Source organism: Magallana gigas, chromosome 6 (assembly GCF_963853765.1).
Source record: "Magallana gigas chromosome 6, xbMagGiga1.1, whole genome shotgun sequence".
In the NCBI taxonomy this organism is placed as follows: Eukaryota; Metazoa; Mollusca; class Bivalvia; order Ostreida; family Ostreidae; genus Magallana; species Magallana gigas.
In genome coordinates, this window is record NC_088858.1 from 2,855,272 (window position 1) to 2,876,938 (window position 21,667).

General features: G+C 34.5%; 2 protein-coding genes across 3 annotated transcripts; one reads left to right on the top strand and one right to left on the bottom strand.

The window, feature by feature from the left end:
• Positions 1-5,145: 5,145 nt before the first annotated feature.
• Positions 5,146-11,733, bottom strand: LOC105320205 (sphingolipid delta(4)-desaturase DES1). Its single transcript, XM_011418054.4, has 3 exons — positions 11,554-11,733; positions 6,034-6,776; positions 5,146-5,688 (listed from the first exon to the last, which is right to left on the bottom strand). The coding sequence occupies exons 1-3, from the start codon at positions 11,633-11,635 to the stop codon at positions 5,542-5,544; spliced, it is 972 nt and encodes a 323-aa protein (XP_011416356.3). The 5' UTR covers positions 11,636-11,733; the 3' UTR covers positions 5,146-5,541.
• Positions 11,734-11,753: 20 nt separating this feature from the next.
• Positions 11,754-20,067, top strand: LOC105320209 (transcriptional repressor protein YY1). 2 transcript variants are annotated; one of them, XM_011418057.4, is made up of 10 exons: positions 11,754-12,263; positions 13,970-14,120; positions 14,849-14,887; positions 15,511-15,568; positions 15,686-15,844; positions 16,191-16,360; positions 16,674-16,724; positions 18,919-18,954; positions 19,051-19,103; positions 19,209-20,067. In XM_011418057.4, exons 1-9 carry the CDS (start codon positions 11,819-11,821, stop codon positions 19,088-19,090), a joined length of 1,149 nt encoding a protein of 382 aa, XP_011416359.1. In that variant the 5' UTR covers positions 11,754-11,818; the 3' UTR covers positions 19,091-19,103; positions 19,209-20,067. The 2 variants fall into 2 exon arrangements, with proteins under 2 accessions (XP_011416359.1, XP_011416360.1); XM_011418058.4 differs by lacking the exon at positions 14,849-14,887.
• The last annotated feature ends 1,600 nt before the right edge of the window (positions 20,068-21,667 follow it).

A 21,667-nucleotide genomic window follows, 5' to 3' on the forward strand; every position in this document is an offset into this window, starting at 1 on the left:
TTTTTATGTGGCCCTATTCGTCTTTCGTAATAAAGTGTATGAACTATTGAAATGTCTATTAATATACACTTACTTAGCATGATCATCGTTTAAAACGTATAATTTGATATAAAATCGGACCAAGCAGTTTTAAAGAAATTTCAGAAGAATTAGCAAAGCAAATTGATTAATAAATTCATTGAACTATATGTCAATAATTAAGAAGGATACGTGTAATTTGTGTTCAGACTCCAGAATGTTAATTTACAAAATCAATTATTTTCAATATACATGTAGGTTGTATATGAACATATAAAACGCAAATTCGGGTAAGTTCTGTAAATCCATATCCATGACTGAAACTATATTGTCATTAAAGTTATCTGTAACTAATAAAATTGTGTTTTTACGACTATAGGACAACCTGGTATTTACTTCGAAGTGGGATTATAATATATATAAGTTGAATAGAAAAATTACATGAAGTTCTTTCCTTTTATTAATACCTGATAAAATGTCAAATCCAATCATTTTGATATGTAGAAATTAATGAATAATGATCGTTGTTCTTTTTGAATATTGATCAAAATTGAATCAACGTTTCTGGAATGAAAAAGATATACTTAAAGTGGGATCCAGTCGAATCATTTTATAGATCTTTTCTCGTAATAACGAGATCTTCTCTCGTAATTACGAGAAAATTAACTCGTAATAATTAACGAGATCTCTTCTCGTAATAACGAGAAAATTATCTCGTAATAACGAGATCTTTTCTCGTAATTATAAGATCTTTTCTCGTAATAACGAGATAATTAACTCGTAATAACGAGATCTTTTCTCGTTATTACGAGAAAAGATCTCGTAATAACGAGATAATTAACTCGTAATTTCGAGATCTTTTCTCGTAATTACGAGCTAAAAATATTTTTTTATGTGGCCCTATTCGGCTTTCGTAGAAAACACTGAACTTACCAAATTTACAGATCTTACAAAATTTACAGTTATAAAAAAAATCATAATGATATGACAATATGAAGATCATTCTCGATCTTTGCAAACCCGCTGATTCTCATGTCTACATCAAGCTGTCGATAGCGCCACCCTCCCCATAGTCTAGAGGTGTTCTTTAGAGAAAAACTATATCCAATACTGACGAATCTGTTCTCTGGAGAACAGAGCAAGACATTGAAACCCCATCTGTGTGTTCGCAATGCTACATGTACAAAGCCCACCAATAGTGCAATCTGCAATTGATGAGATAACCAAAAAAGACATGGAATCCCTTTTGCAATACAACGAGAAAAAAGACAATAGTAGGGTTGCATTTATCCCAACCTATTACTCTTTCTTCAAGAACCAATCTTCGCTATCCAAGGGTTTACTATCCAATCTGCTCCTCTACAGCAGAGTGGATCGTAAACCCTTGGCTAGCGAAGATGCAAGAATCAACAAACAAAATTTCATTCTTTTCTACTAAGGAGGCTGTTTTCCCACTAATTAGGGCCCCGCTCTGCAGGCGCTTTATAGGGATCAGTCTGTCCGTCCGTCCCACCGTCCGTCCTTCCGTCTGTCTGTCCGTCCAAGAATGCTTATCCGGAGCATATTCTCTCTCCCCTTGGCCCAATCTGGCTCATACTTCACCCACAGAGAGCCCTTGGGTAAAGAATGTGCAATGACCATGAAACATGTTTCCAAGTTAAGGTCATAGCAGAATTATAAATAAAATCCTTGTCCGGAGCATATCTTCTCTCTCTTTGGTCCAATTTGGCTCATACTTCATTCACAGAGTGTCTATGGTCAGAAAATGTGCAGTGACCTTGAATAAAGTTTGTAGGTCAAGGATCAAGGTCGTATCGGACCATGCAGAAATCTTTTTTCAGGGCATACATGCTTTCCAATTAGCCCTATTTGGCCCATACTTCACATAAACAGAGCTTTTGAATAACAGGTGTGTAGTGGCCTTAAACCAATTTTCAAGGTCAAATGTGAACGTCATTGCAGAATTATATGAAAAATCCTTGTTTGGAGCATATCTTTTTTTCCTTTGCTCCAATCTGGCTCATACATTATCCACATGATGCCTTTGATCAAAGGGTATGTAGTGACCTTGAATGATGTTTGTAGATCAAGTGTCAAGGACTCCGGGTTATATAAGATTAAAATAAATAAGATATAATAATAAGACAAAACCCTGTTTTTAAGAGCATTTATATAAAACTTTACCCTTTTGGCTAATACTTTACTTAAATAGAGCTTTTTGGTTAATGGCGTACAGTGATCTTGAACAAAGTCAATGTGAAGATCTTAGCAAATCTCTTTATAATCAGTTTTAGACCATAGATTATATCCCATTTGGCTAATATGTTCAGATTGAACAAAAATTCTTTAATGTAAGGGGTGATGATATTGAATTAGAGGTTCTATGCCAGCTGGAAAAAATTTATAAGTTATAGGTGAAGGTCAAAGCAAAATTCTCTGAAGTTCTTTGTATCCTATTGTCCACTATTTAAGCGAGTTTATTTTTCTCTAGAACTATTTTCTTCTCCCCAATTTCTTGTTCGAAATGATAACTGGTTTTAATCTGCAAAATATGTACCTTTTGTTTCAACTACAAAAAGTATGCGTTTCGGTCGTGTTTTCCAGGAGTGGTGGTGGTGGTGGGTTCCGGGGGACAGTTTTGCACACGGTTCCCATGATTGGGAGAGGGGGTTAAGGTTAAAAATTGGGGTCCAAGGCCTCATTTTAGTGAGTTTACTGAGTGAATTTAACAAGTTTGAATTTTTCATGCTCGCCTCTAGTTGTATACTTGTCATTTGTAGCGCATTGTGTATGTAATTTATAACCTAGCTTTAGTGGACTTCAGTTGGGGTTTTTAAAGGTATTAAAGTTACATAATTCTGTATCGGCATCGCGTACTGTATCATTTTGAATCTTGAAATGTAGTACGATCCATGTCCTTAGTTGTATGCAATTTATTGAATAAATGCCCTTTCCACCCTGCTCTATGGAACCGTGTCAAATCAACTTCCGCGTCTGTTCTAAATATTTAAAGGTTTGAGTACAAGTGTAGTTTGTGTAGTTCTTACCCCGTACCGTATTTAAATGTATGAATGCCCTACACGATTCAAAGATTTCAATGCACAGGGGATGATTAACAAGATCAAATATCAGAAAGCGGTTGTCAAAAATCCTATGGTCATTTGTTCTGCACTATTGATAGACAGGGTAGATTTATTTGCCAAGTTTTTAGTTGATTATAATCGACAAGAAAAGAGACACCAAATTACAATTATAAGCAGATACGTGGTTCACCTCCACTTGTTTACTGAGGTGTGAAAGTCTACTGGAGTCCGACATGGACCAGATCCAGTGAGCCGAGTCTTCTCCCAAACTGTGGGAGTCGTCTTTACTGTAAAAACTGTCAGGGGGCTTATACTGAACCGGAAAGACGGGTCTCTGGCGACACAGGAACCTCCCCTTGGTATTAATAGTGTTCAAACGGACACCTCCAGCTAGTACATAGAAGATTGTTTGATAGACCTTGATAATGTCAATATTCTGTTTATAAAGAAAAATCTCCAAACCTAAAGTACCAGTACATTTTTGATAGAGAATCAGGATATACATAGATAAATTTTGACTAAGCCAGTCGACTTCTATAAACAGAATATAACCTAGCTGCAGGTCTAGCTCCCGGTCGTCCATCCGAGTTTTTTCAGACAGGGATACAGACCGGCAGTTTAATATAACCTCTTGCAAATAAAAAATGTTTATATATTTTGTATAAAGAAAGACACTTAAAGGAATCTATAATTACTGTCGTTTTTTTATTAGTGGCAAGTATGGTACATTAGAAAAAAACACATAAAAGCGTGTATATAGAACAAAGGTATAATGCATGTCAGTGATAAAGCACAGAGTACAATGGGATTAAATTATCAGCAAACAAATTTATCTTCAAATGTCTAATCCCGCTGACTTAATGTCAGTATGTTAGTAAAAACCTTCCTTAAAAACAGAGGTAAAGCCTACCCTGATTTACAAGATCAACCTTTCTCTACCAAAAGCATGATCAATATACCTATACCTGGCAACTAGGTTGACTAGCACAGGCGTACACTTTTTCTACACCAAGAAAGACGGCTGATTTTGATCCAACACAAATCCAGGATACAAAGTTTGTAAATTGTTAAATTCTTCTTTGTTAAAATCCATGGTGGCCATGAAGAAGTCAGGCAATAAAGACATACTTCAGGATTACTGCTATTTCAAGCTTATTGTAGAAAGGTTGAAGGATTATTTCTGTGAGCTTCTGCTTTGATATTCTAAAGTTTAAGGATTGTTTATCATAAGTCAAAGGACTACATGACCAAAATACAGCAATAAAGTAAAATTATAAAATTAAAAAATCCTAACACAGTTTACCAATATTTCATGCAACCTTACATAAAACTTTATCCATATTTGTTCTCACAATGGTACAAAAGTCTAAAGATTTTCTATCAAAGGCAAACAGCCAATATTTGTATAGTTTGTTTAAGCAACATGAGGGCCTTTCTTTAAATGGATGACTTCTTTAATGAATACTAGTTATAACAAATAATTAGGACCAACAGTTAAACCCCACCTATCCACACCCATTCAGATCAACAGAGTCTGACTAGCTGTTGTGTAATTTCATACAGCAACATTTTAAAATCAATTTTTGTCCAGTGAAAGCCTATACAGGATTAAACAGTAACTTTTTTCACATATACAGTCAAAATGTAGTTTTTGTTCCGTGAATTTGACAGCTGCTCAGTGATGTACCTTCATCAGGAAATATCAGACATGATGTCATGCAAAAGAACTTATTGTATCATTCGTTGTAAACATCAACAACAAAACACACAGACAACAAAAACAATACTGGCTGAGTTTATCTGGCAAAAGCACTGTGCGTGAATCTCAAGTTATCTTTCAATCTTCACATGTGCTTTTATACACTAGCACCTCAAACAAATTCCTAAATTTCCGAGATTTTTATCTCACAAAATATAAAACTGCATGAATCATATGTGAATGAGATTTGAAAAGATAAAATACATGTATGAGTGCTTTCTCAAAAAGCATTTTGGTATGTATTCCTTACAAACTTTGATCAGCTGTTCTTTTCTTGCTCAGTGAATGTACATACAGTAGAAAACTTGTAGTAACAGCTCTTCTTTACTAGTAACCTGTCAAAATCCTGGAGCTCATCAGTTGATACGAGGATATAAAAGTCTGGGTGACCTCACTGAGGATGGCTTCACACAGACTGAGATGTCTTGGTTACAGGACGCATATTAAACAAAATCATGAATATACTTATATATTAGATACAAAGACTTCAGCTGTCTGGACTGGCCAATAACTTATACATGTAAAACAAATGCTCCATGAAATCACTCTTTACATCATAGTCAGTAACTACTACCGGTACATCACACAATGGCAGTCTAAAAATTGTTAAAACACTACATTGATTTGACCAACATCAAAAATAACACATAACAAAGCTAAGACCTCTAACACATCCCGTGGTTAATCAGTCTTGTCAGAATCCTTGATGTGTCGCCTCACTCTGGAGTAAGGTCCTATCTCAGGGTCCATTATAAAGTCGTAGATGACCTTGACCCACGAGGTATAGTGGGGAAGATTATCATAGTATTCAGGTGCAATCTTCTTCAGCTAAAATGTAAAATGAATCAATATTTGAATCTCTTCAGACTTTAGTTTAAAATACTTAATAGGTATACAAGTGGAATAGATTTCCTAATGTTGTTTCAGTGACCTTAAAGAATAATCCAAATACTGCTCATTCAACAGAAAATCAGTGAGCATGGCGAGAACCTAGTAAGTTGACAGAATTTGTGCTCAAATTATTTGCATTATAATTAGATATTAATTGAAGCACATTTAATAACTGGTAAGCTACCTATTTCTGACAGTACAAATCACTGGAGGCACAGTGTGTACAAAAAATGAATAGATTGTACAGTACAACATACGAAGACAGGAAAAAATATAACTAACCTCAGGGAGCCGAGATCCAGGAATGCTGGGAAAATCGTGATGCTCGTTGTGATACCCTACATTGAAGGTCAACAGATTGAGGGGGCCGTAATAAGAATAGGTCTCCTGACCTTTGATAAACATGTAGTGTTCTGAAATGAAGTGTCCAGATAGCGGGTGAAGGCCGGTGCCTAGGAATGTCCCCTGTATGAAGTAAAAGATGGCCTTCACACCAAAGTACTTGTACACCATCACATCAAACAGAACCTGGACAATGAAATTGATGACCTCCAGGGTGGTGACTGGCATAGGCCGAATAAACAGAGGCCGAAAGGCATAAAAATAGGGCTGAAGGATCACCCAGATCAGCTTCAACAATGTGCGGTTAAACATCTTGCCTTCAAATTCACTTGGGATGTCTACGTCCTTTTTCACATCACCTTGGTAACGATGATGCTCCAAGTGATACTTTTTAAAGGACACTGATATAGGGACACCAATGGGAAGATTGGCAATCATTCCAAGAGCTCTGTTGGCTAGGGGACGGCCATGTCCAAATGCAAGGTTGTGGGCAATCTCGTGAATGGCCAGATTTAAGGAATGGTTGATAGTTCCACCAAATATATAAGCCATGAGAAAGACGATGGGCCAGGATTGCGTGGAGATGACGGACATTGCCAGGATCTGCAGAGTAACCAGAAACAGGACTTTGTACTTTAGATTTGGGTCTGGTCCCATCAGTTTCTTCACTTGTGGATATTTAGCTGCAATCAAACAATGTAGACATATTTATTGCATGAAGGTTAATAAAATCTAATCAAGTTTTCATCTCACATCTGTTTTTTATTGTCTGCCTTGATTGCAGTTGAGAAAAGTGGGAATACCAGTAGTATGCCCTGGGGTTTTTTCCCAGCCATTTATGCTCTTGATTTCACACTTCTCATATTGCTTAGTTACATTAGATGCAGAACTGTAGATCCCCAGGAAATTCGGGTTGACGGACCATGGAGCTACAGTCCCATCCATACAAAAAAAACCTGTTTTATAGCACACAAAATGCTGCAATAAATATACAGTTTTTTGTATGGATGAAACTGTAGCTCCAGGGTCAGTCATCCCAAATTTCCCATGGAGCTACAGTTCTGCACCTATAGCCTTATAGGTAAAGCAAGTCAATATTTTCTTAAGGGGCTTATGCAACAATTTGCCTCTGGAAGTAAATATATATATGACTTTGAATCAAGGTGGTAAATTGTTTATGTTTATTTCAGACTAATATTACTTTTTAGGTTAGTTACTGACTCACTACGGAAATATATTGGGTTGATCAATCTCATAGATGGCGAGGCGAAGCCGAGCTGTCTATGAGATTGATCAACCCAGTATATTTCCGTAGTGAGTCAGTAACTAACCTAATAAGTGTTTTTTTTTTCCCGAGGACTATCAAGCGACATATTTATTCTCAAATAGCGATGATCTACGCAAAGCCATGTACAAGATGCCTAACATCTCGTCCAACTTAACTCATTTTAACTCCTCAAAATTTTCAATCTCCCCTTTCAAATACTCTTTAAAAATCTTGCTTCACCCATGTTTACTTACAATGTTTTGTTGCTATTCAATTTTAAATGTTTTCTCCCTTTCTCTGCAGAGATTTGAGCAAATTTCGACGCTTCCATTTTGTTCTGCTCCAGACAAAACAATGTGACGTCAATATTCTAAGGGAAACTACTCCAATTTTAAAGAATTTCAAAGGGCAACTACTCCAAATACTTTAAGAACTTACGGCATGCGGTTTATGTATTAAATACTATGAAATGTCGAAATGAGTAAGCAAAGCGGAGGCCAATGATGGCCATATTGCCTAATATTATTTCTCACCTAACAAATATATAGATTTATGAACAATCATGTGCTATGTTTAAACCAGGCTTGGGGTAATACAAATGTAATGGTAATGCATTGCAATGCATTACATGTTTTCAAAGTAATGCTAGTAATGTGTAATGTCACAAAATTAGCATTACAAGTAATGGTAATGTAATTCATTACTTTCCAAAATCTAGTGTAATGCTGGCATTACATGGCATTACTTTGCATTACTATGCTTATTCATGCATGTTCACTTTAAAAAATGTGATAAATAAATGAATAGTTGAAATTGAATTTGATTAAATTTATTTTTAAAGAAGAAAGAAATAATTCTTGAGATAAAAATGTTTTAATTGTATTATTAACAAAGATTTTTAAAAATTCATTTTTGAACTGTTAATATTACTAAATATAACAGCACAATTTCATAACATTTTTAAGAGTGTTGTTATTAAGAGTTTTTAATCATTTAAACAATTTACTCCAATCAGTTTGCACTTCAATAAGAAATGTGTCAACAACACACTATGCCCCCAGGATAATCTAAGTATCAAAACAATCTATTGTAAACACCCCAATCCCCTTCCTTTCGCTAGGTCCAAATAAAATAGGAGACATACATGCACCTTTAAAAGCAAAATGAATGCACTGTCCATCCATGATGAAAATCAATATCACTTCCAATATTATAACCCAGTTGAAAATAATTTTACTTACTTATTTTCTCTCTCTCTCTCTCTCTATCTCTCTCTCTCTCTCTCTCGTATATTAAGTACACTGTACATTAGTTTGGACTGATAGAAAATACAACATTCGTATATTTTTTCTATTATTGCACTTAATATATCCTAGTAAGATAAAGATCGTCAAACAGTACTTTTCAGTCCAAGCTTCAACTGCTCCTGTAAAACATTTATTTAGTATAGCTTGGAAGATTTTCAAACTAACAGGATGCAGTTAAAAGATGAATCCTTTGAAACTTCGATCATAAAGTGCAACAGCAATCTTTTGTCTTAAAGTGTCCTCAGTAGAAAGAAATACGATTAAAATACCGTATATTAAGAAATATAACTGGGAAAAACCATCTGTTTATGATTTAATACAATTAAGTGTCCAAAATTATAAAGATTTGTGTAATCTGGGGAAATATCTCCAGGGAAACCGCAACATTATTCCATAAATTGTTTTTTGTTATGCATGTAATTCTGTGTCTCTATTTCGTATCCTACATTGTATCATGCCAAATGTCTATAAATATCATTTTACTTATGTAATATGTTGTTCATAATGCCACAAGATGATTATATATTGAGCAAATAAAGAATGACTCTTGTATAGTCATTGAATTTGAACCTGATACTGAGCATGAACCTGTAGATATGTTAAAGAACGTTTTATATTTGAAACATTGGCAAAAACTCTTTATTAGCCTTACTTTTTTAAAACAATGTAATGGTAATGGTAATGCATTACTTTACTCATGTAATGGTAATGTAATGCATTACTTCAAGAAAATCAAGTAATGGTAATGGTAATTTAATGCCCAAATTCATGAAGAAATGGTAATGTAATGCATTACTTTACAATGTAATTCACCCCAAGCCTGGTTTAAACCAATGAAAGTGTGACATTTCAGTCCAAGGGAAAACAAGTTAAATCAAAACACAGTATAAGTTTTAAGATAGTAATATGTGTATAACTTTTTGTAAAAATACAGGAGAATTAGCTTCTTTTCCAATCTAAAATAGAGGAAGGATTTTTAAGTTCAATTATAATCATATATGTTGGTATGATTGATAATAGAAAATAACGAGTTAATCATAAAATAATCAAAACATTTCTTTGGTAGTAATTTAATTGGTACAAACCATACAGTGAGTTAGTAAAAAATAAACCTAACGGTGTTTCTTTTCACCTTTTATGTAACATAAAGAGATGTCAGTTTATTTTCTTTTTCTGTATTAATGTAAAGATTATCACTGCTGGTTTAAATTAAAAAGTCTCCATATATAAAAGATCTCTTGTTACATCATTAAAAGGTCAGTATCTTAATTAATACGTACTGTAGTGCAAGGGGCTATTTAAAATTAAACGTAATATTCAGCTAAGTCTGCTTTCTTAAATTCAGTTCATCTGGAACGATTGACTATTTAAATGGCCAAACTTAACAACTCTTGTTATAATTCACAGTTAAACAAACAACAGCCGTGACAATTAGAGTACATCATTGCAATTTGTAAAAGAAAAAAAATATTAATTCCCATAGAATGATACACAGTCACAACATGTACACATAAAGTTGTAAACACAAAGGTTTTTTTATTTGTTAATGATTAAACTATGTGCAATCGCCTTCGTTTTTATGATGTTTTGTACATGGGTTATCTAACAGTATGTCATCATTTTTCAATATGTGAGGAATATTGATATTAAATGTTACATATATCATACCATTTATTAATTTGACCTCACAATTTAAGATCTGAAAGTGTATTATTGGGAACTTGATCTTTATAATTTTGTATACACTGAAAATAAAACCGTGAAACTGTTTGCTTAAGAGCTTGCTTGAATAGCATATTGCATGTCCGGGGGTGGATGGAGTGTCCAAGGCATGATTGTGTTTGCCAGGGAGGGTCCAAGGCCGTTTTTCAGTAAATCTACAATGTGATTTTGAATTTTCCAGGAGGTTGGGGATTAAAGACCCCCTCCCCATTAGATTTGGGCATCAAAAATGTGAAGGCAAGCAGAACTTCATAGGCAATTTCAAATTCGATTTTCAAAAAACTCTTTAATTTTATTGCTGCATGAATAAAATTATTATTATCAAAGATTAATTTACCCTATTATTGATTAAGCAGGATTTTAGAAGAAATTTAGCTTTAACAAAGAAAACCGTTCACCATTGCAGGTGTCATAACAGTATTTCACTGAAGGTTCACGTCAAAACATGGCTGAGCCAAAATAATTCCCGAATTTTCCTTTGAATTCGGGGCGGTTCCGCTCGAGACAGGAGCTGATTTTTTGTATGAGATGAAAAACAATGTGTAAGAGGTCTAACTATCCCAGTTTTGTAATAATGCGAGGTCATTTGAATTTTTGATGCGCGTTGTTTCTGGAGGGGGGTGAAAAGTCCCGGGCTTGATTTTCAAGCACATGTGTAACTTCGATGTAAACAAAGTCGCACGCCTTGCTGGATGCACGTGTGTATTTTGCTAGAAACTTGTAAATGAAGCGTTGTTTAAAAAGATGTCAAGAGGATTTTTTCCAGAAGTTCGTTTTGCATTTTTAATCTGTATGTAAAGTTGTGCAATTTTGGTAAGAATATATAGTAGAATTTATTACTGTAGTGCAACCTGCAGACATGACTCAAACATTTTTATGGAAACCCAACACAGCCCACGTACCTTCATATTATGTAAAATGTTGAAACATGTAAATAGTTTTAATTTATTTAACATTATACTACATCAAATATAGTTCTGGACATGTTTATAGTCGCAAAAGCGAAACTTGCACTTGATATAAAAAAAACGTCAAAAATATAGCGTCAAACAGCATGCACCGGTCTGTCATGCATCAGCTGTGTGCAGATACATTTCAAGTGCAGAAGGGCCACCGAAACGATAAATTCCAAAATTCATTTTAAATATCAGGAAAAAAACCTACCCATGATTTCTTTTCTTCTTGTGGCATGTGGTTCTTCAGTGTAAACCCATTCATAATCTTCTCTTGAAACGCGTGCACCCATTTTGCATATGTAACCTTCCCGTTACAAGACTGATTTTCCCTTCTGATCGCCTCACCTATCAATCGTACCACTATAGTCCTTGTCAAGTCACGTGACAGTTATGCAAAATATGTCATGTGACTCAGAAGTAACTACGCGATTTGACCCCAGCAAAGGTATCCCCGCCATTGACGTGAAATCAAAATGGCGTCCGTCATAGGCTCCGAAGTAGAGATTCAAGAAGTTGAAGTCGAATCGATCCCGGTTGAAATGCCAATAGAGACAGTTGAGACAACAGATGAAACAGTTGAAGTTCAACCTATGATAGCTCTTCAACCACTCCCAGATGCACAGGAGGAAATCGTTTTACAAACAAGAGAAGAAGTTGTAGGTGATCCAAACGATCCAAACCTCGTGTATGCTGATTCTATACCAGTGCCTGCCCCTGAAATTGAAATAAGTACAGAAGAAACACACACATTGAAGCGAGGTAGAGGGAAAAAGAGAGGAGCAAAAAATCGTGGACTTTTAAGCGGTTTAGGCACTGAATTGACTCTCGACTCCCCGTCGTCAGCTAAAAAATGGGAACAGAAGCAAGTGCAAATAAAAACACTGGAAGGAGAATTTTCGGTTACCATGTGGGCTACAGGTATTTTATACTATTTTCATTTGTTCTTGATGCATATTGTACATTTGTTTCGAGTTTAACAAGATACAAATAGACTGTATCGAGTCGAAAAATAAGCTTGCGAATAAAAGAGGCCAGGTAGCTTGAATGACGTCACCGTTTCAGGCGCCCCCGAGATATGTTCGTTTTATATCCATTTTACCCCATGTCATGCTAACCATTTGTCGATTATTTCAAAAATCGCTAGATAATCAACTTTGTTTTGGTTTTGTGTCGGCCATCATGTTTTGCTGGGCGCCGCCATGAAAAAGAATATGGCGGTGGTAGAGTAATGGCGACTGGCGGCCATTTGTATCGGGTGCTCTAAAACTTTGCAGAAATTCTTTGTATATTCTTGTACGAGCAAATTCTATTTTTACGGAACACAAAAGCTTAGTTTTTTTCCTTTCGATTTATGATTTAATAAAGGTATAAGGAGCTTAGATAAATCATTGTGAGCGAATGCATTTTGGAAATGGGAGATATTGTTGGTTATCAACAATATGGCTTCCTTCTCGAAATCACCATCTTGGCTCTGGTTCAGATTTTGTGACGTCAGATGTAAAGTGTCCAATCATAGCACAGAACGATTGTACAGTGATTTCTGTGTATTAACATTTTCTTGTGTACTTTGATACACATGTTAATGTTATTATGTATATATAAATGGTTAAAGAAAAAAAAATCATAAGGTTGGTACCAATTGCTCAAATGGGTTATAATAGTATATCCCGAATGCAAATAAATATTTGCCAAAGAAAAAAAAAGAAAAAAAAGAAATTTGTGTTATTTTGCCAAATATAATTTAAAGGGACTTAGACACGATTTGACTTAATATTTTCAAATTTTATTTTTCCATTTTCAATGTTTATACTGATAAATATAGAAATTTATAATGCTATGTCAAAGTTTGAAAGTCAAATATCAAGTTACACCGTAAGCAAGATACGGAGTTCATAATTCTTTGTTTTGTAAACAAAGCTCGAATATTGTCATTTTTTACATATGTGTTGTATTGGTGTAAGTTTCAATCAAATGTATCTTTCTTTTGTTAATAATAGTATTTATGAAGATATTGAATTAATTTAGATAATTTTTTACATGTCATTTTGTCTACGAAATGGTAATTCTCTACATTACATTTTTGTAAACAACTATAAGACTCGAGCTTTGTGTACATAACAATCAATTCTTACCTCTGTATCTCGCTTATAACTTGACTTTGACATTCAATATTTTGGTCAATCATTTAAAATGCACCAGTTAACCATTTTATACATAAAAAAATAAAGATAAAATTTTTGATCTCAAATCGTGTCCAATAGAAGTGAAATTTATTCAACTTATGGTTAATTTTTTTTGTAAAATTTGCATTTTTTGCACTTTACACCATTTGGAGTATTACAACCCAAATGCATATGGGCTGTTTTAACCCATTTAAGTGATTGGTCCCGAAATGGTATAATTATTCTACATCTTGTGCATTTCAATCACTTTGCAAAAGTTTATTATTTAATTTATACCATTTAGTTTTTTTAAGAATACACAGTGTGTTAAATACTACATTTATAATTATAGTTACCATGGTAACAGAATCAATTTAATTACAAAGGTTTAGCTTGGTGTCAGACTTCAACTCTTTTAAAATTTTGTACCTTATAATAGAAGTAATGAAATACTTTTTGTAGGAACAGATGACAAAATCAAATTGGAAGAAGATGCATCAGTATCAGAAACAGATGCAGATTTCACAGAATACATGACAGGCAAGAAACTGCCACCAGGGGGCATTCCAGGGCTTGACCTCAGTGACCCCAAACAGCTGGCAGAATTTGCAAGGTATTCTGTTCTCTTCAAGATATTCTTTTTATCTAGCTTCCTTTTGGAATGTAAACGATGTAATCTGGGCTGATAACCTCCTCCACGTCACTTAGATTTTTTTATCCTAGGTGTTTCACCATTGGGAGGAACCATATGATAAATTTGAAATTTAATAGATTTAGTCTATTATTTCTTATTTTGATTTTATTGCTATTACCTTAACAAACAATACAACTGGCATAACCACCAAATGTGTTGAAATGACACATGATATGATAATTGTGAAGATGAAAGGAAGGGTTAAGCTTACCAATTTTTGAGAGAATAATATCCTGTGTTGGACATCAAATTTGAATTAATGAGTAAATGGTGAACACATCTAAGGATGCATAGGTTGAACACCCAAAGATAATTTGTATAATGAATGTAGCAAGGAAATGCATGAATTCTAGAATGTTTTATTTTTCTTCAGTAAATTACAAGGCTGGCATGAACGTTGTGTGTGGATGCAATTTGCTTCACTTCTTTATTTATCTACTGGGTGAATGCTTTGGAGTGTTAGAGTTTTGTATGAATAATATAATTGTTATTATCGATTCATTGAAGTAATTTTCTGTAGTGAAAGTGTAAGGTAGACGAGAGGTTAGGTTAGTCATAGAGCACCTGTTTGGGTGCAGGTGTCCTTGAGTGCTGACACAGGGAGACGTCTAGTAATGATCTGTTTTGTTGTTGTCTCCTCTTTTCAGTCTCCAGCACAGGGACACCACTCTGCTGCAGCACTCAAGGTATTTATCTCACCTGGCTTCTGGGGACCGCTTTCTGTCTCTGACCTCCTCTTCACACCCCCACTCTGTATGCTTCCTGGGGCACCGCCTCTGTCACTGGACTCACTGCCTCACTTTGTTTGGGACATTTCACAATATCTTATTCTTTTATTTCTAAACGACAATAAAGAATTTGTGAAAAAATTGAAATGAGTTAGGAAAAAAGCACCAAAAAAACCAGAGTAGGTAAGAGTCAGTGACAGGAAATCTCTCTTTAAAATCTTCCTCTAAGTTTTATTAATCAGTAAGCACACAGTTGTTCTAGACTATGACTTTATTTGCTACATCTGTTGTCTTCTTTCTGCTCATTGGCAAGATAGCCAGGATGTTTAATGTTGTTCTTTTCACTCCTAACTCTTTAATATCATAATTATGTTAATACATTGATTCATGATATCGAATGCAATTGTATCTTGTACATTGCTAGTAATATTTGTAGGACATTTTTATGCTATATTTTTTTTAATTTAATACATGTTAATAAAATATATCTATAAAGTTTATACTGATGAAAATCTGGATAATTTCAACTAACCAAGATTTCCTTTCAAACATCCTAATCTTGTCAATGTTTTGGATTCCAGAATTAAGCCCCGCAAGCCAGCCGATGATGTTCCCAGAACAGTTCCCTGTCCTCACAAGGTAGGTCTAGCTCAGTTCTCTACTAAAAAAAGGGACAATATGGTCTTATTTTCCAATATTCCTTAAGACTGTGACAGCAACAATAAGCTATATCTATAGTTACGTTTCACTTGACAGGGCTGCAGCAAAATGTTTCGAGATAACTCGGCCATGAGAAAACACCTGCACACGCACGGCCCTCGAGTTCATGTTTGTGCGGAGTGTGGAAAGGCGTTTGTAGAGAGCTCCAAACTAAAGAGACATCAGTTGGTTCACACTGGAGAAAAGCCTTTCCAGGTCGGTACTTATTTAGCTTTCAATACAATACAAAAATCCATTGGGGATTTTTTTGTAGATTTTTGGATTGCCATTAAGGCCAAAAAGGAAACATTTCTCAGGCATTACAGCATTAGCAAAATGCTGTGGCATTCATTCATATTAATGCCATATTGAAAAGAAAAATAACTTTCAATTTTGAGTCATAAAGAAAATTGGGTTTATCCCTTTTCAAGTTATACAAAGTAAATCCCAACCTGCCGCATTATATTTTAAAATTTGTAGCACCCAAAGCTAAAGGTTACTAGGGAAAGGAGGGGCCTTAATTACACAGCATTACTAACTGGTTGATAATTCTGTCTTGCAGTGTACGTTTGAGGGATGTGGGAAGAGGTTCTCTTTGGACTTCAATCTTCGAACTCATGTCAGGATTCACACTGGCGACCGCCCATATGTCTGTCCATTCGACGGATGCAACAAAAAGTTTGCCCAGTCCACTAATCTGAAGTCTCACATACTGACACATGCCAAAGCAAAGTAAGTGTCCAATTGTCTCCCCTGTCATAGGGGATGCCCTCTGTAGAACTCAACAGGATGCAAATCACTGATTTGCTGCCTTCAGGTGGTAAACTATACAAGTAATGAATTTACTTGGCTAAGTCCGTTATCTCCCTATTTACTCTCAGATTTTGTGAGATCAATTCTTAAAAACTGTCGTATTTTCCTTAAACCACTTCCATTAAGTTTACAATCACCATGAGTGAAATTGTAAAGTATTAGACATCTTGACATTTTTTGAAAAACACACCATTATTATTATTATTATATGCTTGTTTCCTGTTGACTTCAGCAATGTGATATCAGTCCAGTTGGGGAGTGACAGTAACAGCAGTGTGGACCTGTAAGTACAAATCTACATACAGAATATGATTACATCAACAAGTCACTGATTACATCAACATTTTACAAATCTACATACAGGATATGATTACCGTAATGTATCGTGTATAATACGCACTCGTGTATAATACGCACCCCCCAAAGTTGACCAAATAATAGCGAAAAAACAGCAGGTCCTATGTATAACACGCACCCAAAAATGGCGAAATCAACGGCCGCATTTTCCCCCAAAACAATCGATGTTTCATGATAATTTTATAATCCATGCGCAATTTCTTTAATTTTGTGATCGGAACATAGCACAATGATGAAAATCGACGGCCGCCATTTTTCCAAATAACTATCGATGTTTAATGATAATTTTGTAACCCAAGCGCAATTACTGTAATTTCGTGATCGGAACATTGCCCAAGCGATATTAGAGTCAAAGTTCTTACAATTTTACTTAAAAAGGACGGCATGATTTACATTGGCGGTATCAAATATCATTAGACACTTCGTAAAACAGTGGAAAAGTTGAAGATCATCATACGTAGGGAAGAACGGCAACCGAGCTTAAAAGTTATAATGTTTGCAGATATAAACCAAAACAACATCAAAAGAAATGATTTAATTGATTAATTATAGTCAAACTCATTGATTGTTGTTAAATAAACATTCTGAAGAAACGTATGTATGTCGTATATCGTCATTATCAAGTCGTACAAATGATCGATATATTTTTAGCAGTGTCTTTGTAAAGCAATAACGTTTAACTGCATAACTGGACACGAAGTAATCAAGTTTAATAAAATCAGAATAATCGCTAATCTTCATGCACTTGAAAACACCCTGTGAAGTCCGACACAAGACAGGTGCATGCTTCTGACACCGGAAATTGTTAAACAAACATTGAACACGCGCCGAGTCAACAGGTGATTGCTTACGTAATGGCGAATACACTGGCGATATTTAAACTTGTTTGATGCAAGAAATAGTGTTGAGAGTGGATAAAGAAATAAAACTAAGAATAAGGTATTTCTGATGCAGTAAATTTAGTATTTAGTATACACTCGTACAACTTGCATAACGCGCTATATCAGCAGAAAATATATACACTCATTCAACTTGCATAACACGCTATATCGGCGGTCAGGTATTAAGAGTCACGGTTTGAAAAAATGGGGTAAAATTTTAGTCCTATGTATAACACGCACCCCCCACTTTTGATCAAATTTTGGCTGAAAAAAAGTGTGTTATACACGCGACATTACCGTACATCAACATTTTACAAATCTACATACAGAATATGATTACACCAACAAGTCTCTACTTCAACAAGTCTCTAATTACATCAACAATCTGATTACATCAACGTTTTACAAGTCACTGACGTTTTACAAATCTACATACAGAATATGTTTACATCAATAAGTCTCTGATTACATCACATTTTACAAGTCTGATTACATTAACAGAATATGATTACATCAGTAAGTCACTGATGGCATTAACAAGTTTCTGATGGCATTAACAAGTCTCTCATGATATTAACAAGTCTGTGATGGCATTAATAAATCTCTATTTATATAAACAAGTTTCTGATGGCATTAACAAGTCTCTGATTAAATCAACATTTTACAAGTCTTATTACATTAACAAGTCTGATTACATCAACATTTCACAAGTCTGATTACATTATCAGAATTCACAGTACACTTGAATATATAGAAACTGAAAGCCAAAAAATAAGACACTCATGCTCTTGCCTCTTTCACTCTTGGTTGTTTGTATTACATCATCAGAGCAACAAAGTTTTACAATGTTATTCTCTGCTCTTTACCGTACTAAAACAGCAACAAGCAAAAAAAATACTGTTCGGATATACTGTTAGTTAATGAGAACGCTGATGAATGTACATGTGTCTGTATATGAAAGATGACAATGGTTATAATTGTATTGTCCATAATGAATGATTGAAATTCAAAATCCCTTAAATTGAAATATTCTGTGAAGAAGTTTTGATTTCTGACAAAGTATTGTAACTTGATAAAAAAAAAAAGAAGACAAAAACTACAACAACATCGAGTTACATGTAATTCAAGATGTTAAAGAAAATTTTTTAGTTACTCAATTAACTTAGAACAAGTGTACTAGTAAGGATGATGGGCTTTCATAAATTCAAATGACCTAATTATATTTCTGTATTTCTGTAGAAATCAAGCAATAACGTACCAGCCTCCCTCATCACAGTAAGTAAACGTTGATAGAGTCAACATGATGAATTTTGATTTGATACCAAGATGTGATCTATGTTAACTTATTGATCACTTCTTTATTTTTTTCAGAGAGACAATGTTAATAGGGTATGCATATGAGGAGCAGTGATATTCATTCATAGGTAAGCAACATTTTAATTATAATCATAAATCAACAAGTATTTTCTGTAGCTTTCTCTGACAACAAGCCATTCCGTTTGACTCAGATTTTTCTTTCTTTCTTTCAGATTATTTAAAGAAAATCTTTGACTTTGCCCAGTGCTAGGAATGACTGAAGGACTTGCCTACAGTGAATTATTGACCTTCAGAGGGGTCAATCTGTGAAGGCCTTGACCTTGAGTGTTCAGGCCCCGTCAGCCTTGTCATCAATTTCTCATTTGTATTCATTATTTATTTTGTTGTTGCCCTGTGGATTGTACTCTTCAGAGTGCCTCTATGACATTGGAAATTGAAAATCTGTATTCACTGTTTCATGTCTTCATTTTGTCATGGTAATCTGATATTGTGTACTTCGTTTCAAAAATAAGTGTTCTCGGTAGAAAATTTTCATTAAAAGTGGAAGATAATGAAGTAATAAATGAAGCCTGGCCTCATTTGATGGCAGTGGATGATTCATTGGAACTCAAAGGGATACAGAAACTAACATACCACTTCTTGCTTAGACATGAATACAGATGTACCTTGGCCAGCCCTGTACTTTCTCTTCACTCCCAGAGGCAGGGTTTTTGTGCAGTTGAAAAAGCAGCATTTCTGATACATGTACATGTTGCATCATCATGTTTTAATGATGTTGTCTGTATGTATGTAAAAAGTATAAGAATGTAGATGTGCTAATTAACAATATCATTGTACATAAACAGTATTGTCTGTAAATTTATCAAAGAATATGGCAGTTTTAACTATTCTTAAAACAGAATATGACAAATTTAGCAAAATCTGTCTGATCACAGAAATCCCATTCTAAATCTGTTATAACTTTTATTGGTGCCACTGCTCTTATGTACTGAAATATATATGAAGGGAAGCAATAATTGTGAATTCGTCTTAAGTGGTCTTCTCTTGAAAATAAATATTACAAAAACTTAACTTGATGTGGTTATCTTTAAAAAGGAGACAAGTTTAGTCCTGTCATCCTGAGGCATGTAGCATACTGCAGAAGTGTTCCAATGTGTGTTGGAGGGATATAATGTCCTGATGCCAGTAGAACTTTGCCACCGTTCATAAATATTTTCCTATTTATTTATATAATGATTTTTTTGTAAGAACACAAACGTCTATTCGTCTGAAGAAATATGGTAATTCCGATATCTCTAAGCCAGTTAGAGAAATAAAGAGGAGTTAGTAGAAAAGGCAGTGCAAAAAGAACTAGGTACAGTTTCAGTCTATTTTTGCCCCGTTTTAAAATGATTTTAAAAGATATCGCCAAAAATGAAAATTTAACATTTATTACACAAAAATACCTATAAACTATGAATGTATAAAATAGTTACCTGATAAGACTTTCACAAGGGTAATTGTGTCCTCACAGTGTATTTTCCCGTAATTTTCATAAAACTGAGCAGAAGACATCAATTTCTCGGTGGTTTTTTTTAATAGAAAACTATGTCCGCAGCCATCGTCCACTATGAAACTCACATTATAACTTTATCATGTTAAAACACATAAAATATATTAATTTTGTTTTGGGCGACGGCTGCAGACACATTTTCCTCTTCAAAAAACTATGAGAAAATGTGACATTTTTCACCATTTTTGACTAAATCTTAGGAATGTGCCAAAATGTTGAAGTCATGATAATTTTTTTGAAACAAGATACAAGTGTATAACTTGGCATTTCATATACACACATGTTCAAGATTGTATATGTGTATTTTCATGAGATTTAAATACATTTTGAATTTTAGGGCAAATATTAAAAGAAACTGTACCTTCTTAGGTCATAAGTGCTACTACCGGTACATAATTCTTGGCATTTAAAGTTACTGGGTTTCGCTTGGTGCTGTGGATCTCTGTTTTCATGATGACCACAAAACTTGCACCACCATTGTCGGGCAGTCAGAAAAACCAAAACTTGTCATGGAATGTAAATACTGTTACCATTGTAAAATGGGTAATAATTTGTGCTAACCAGCAGTGGAAAAGGGGAATTTTAAGTTGCAGTGGGAGAACATAAACAAGTGAAAGCCACTAAGAAATAGGATAGATTTTTTTATACCATGGACAGTATAACAAGGATACAAGTATAATTTGTAGACATCACTTAGACCTTATAATAATAATTACCAAATACATGACATGATCTCTGTACACTAACCAGAGATACTGTGAGCAAGCTCACAAAGGATATGACAGTACCCCACACTAAGAAAATATAAGAACTCAAATATTTCTGTATTGAAAAGAAATGGATGCACCATTTTCTTCCAGTGACATTGAACTTGAATAAATGACCAAAGCTGAAGGTTACAACATTTTCAGGTCACAGGCAATCTTTGTGTCAAGTTTTGGCTTCTAATCATTTTCCAATACAAAATGTAGCCTAGACAGGAATTATGCATTTTTTACTACGACCTTGAACTTAATGACCTTAGGTCAAAATCATGACATACCCTCAGGTCATAAGCAATCTTCGTGTAAAGTAGGAACTTCCTATGTTTGTCAATAAGAGGTATGGAGCAGACAAATT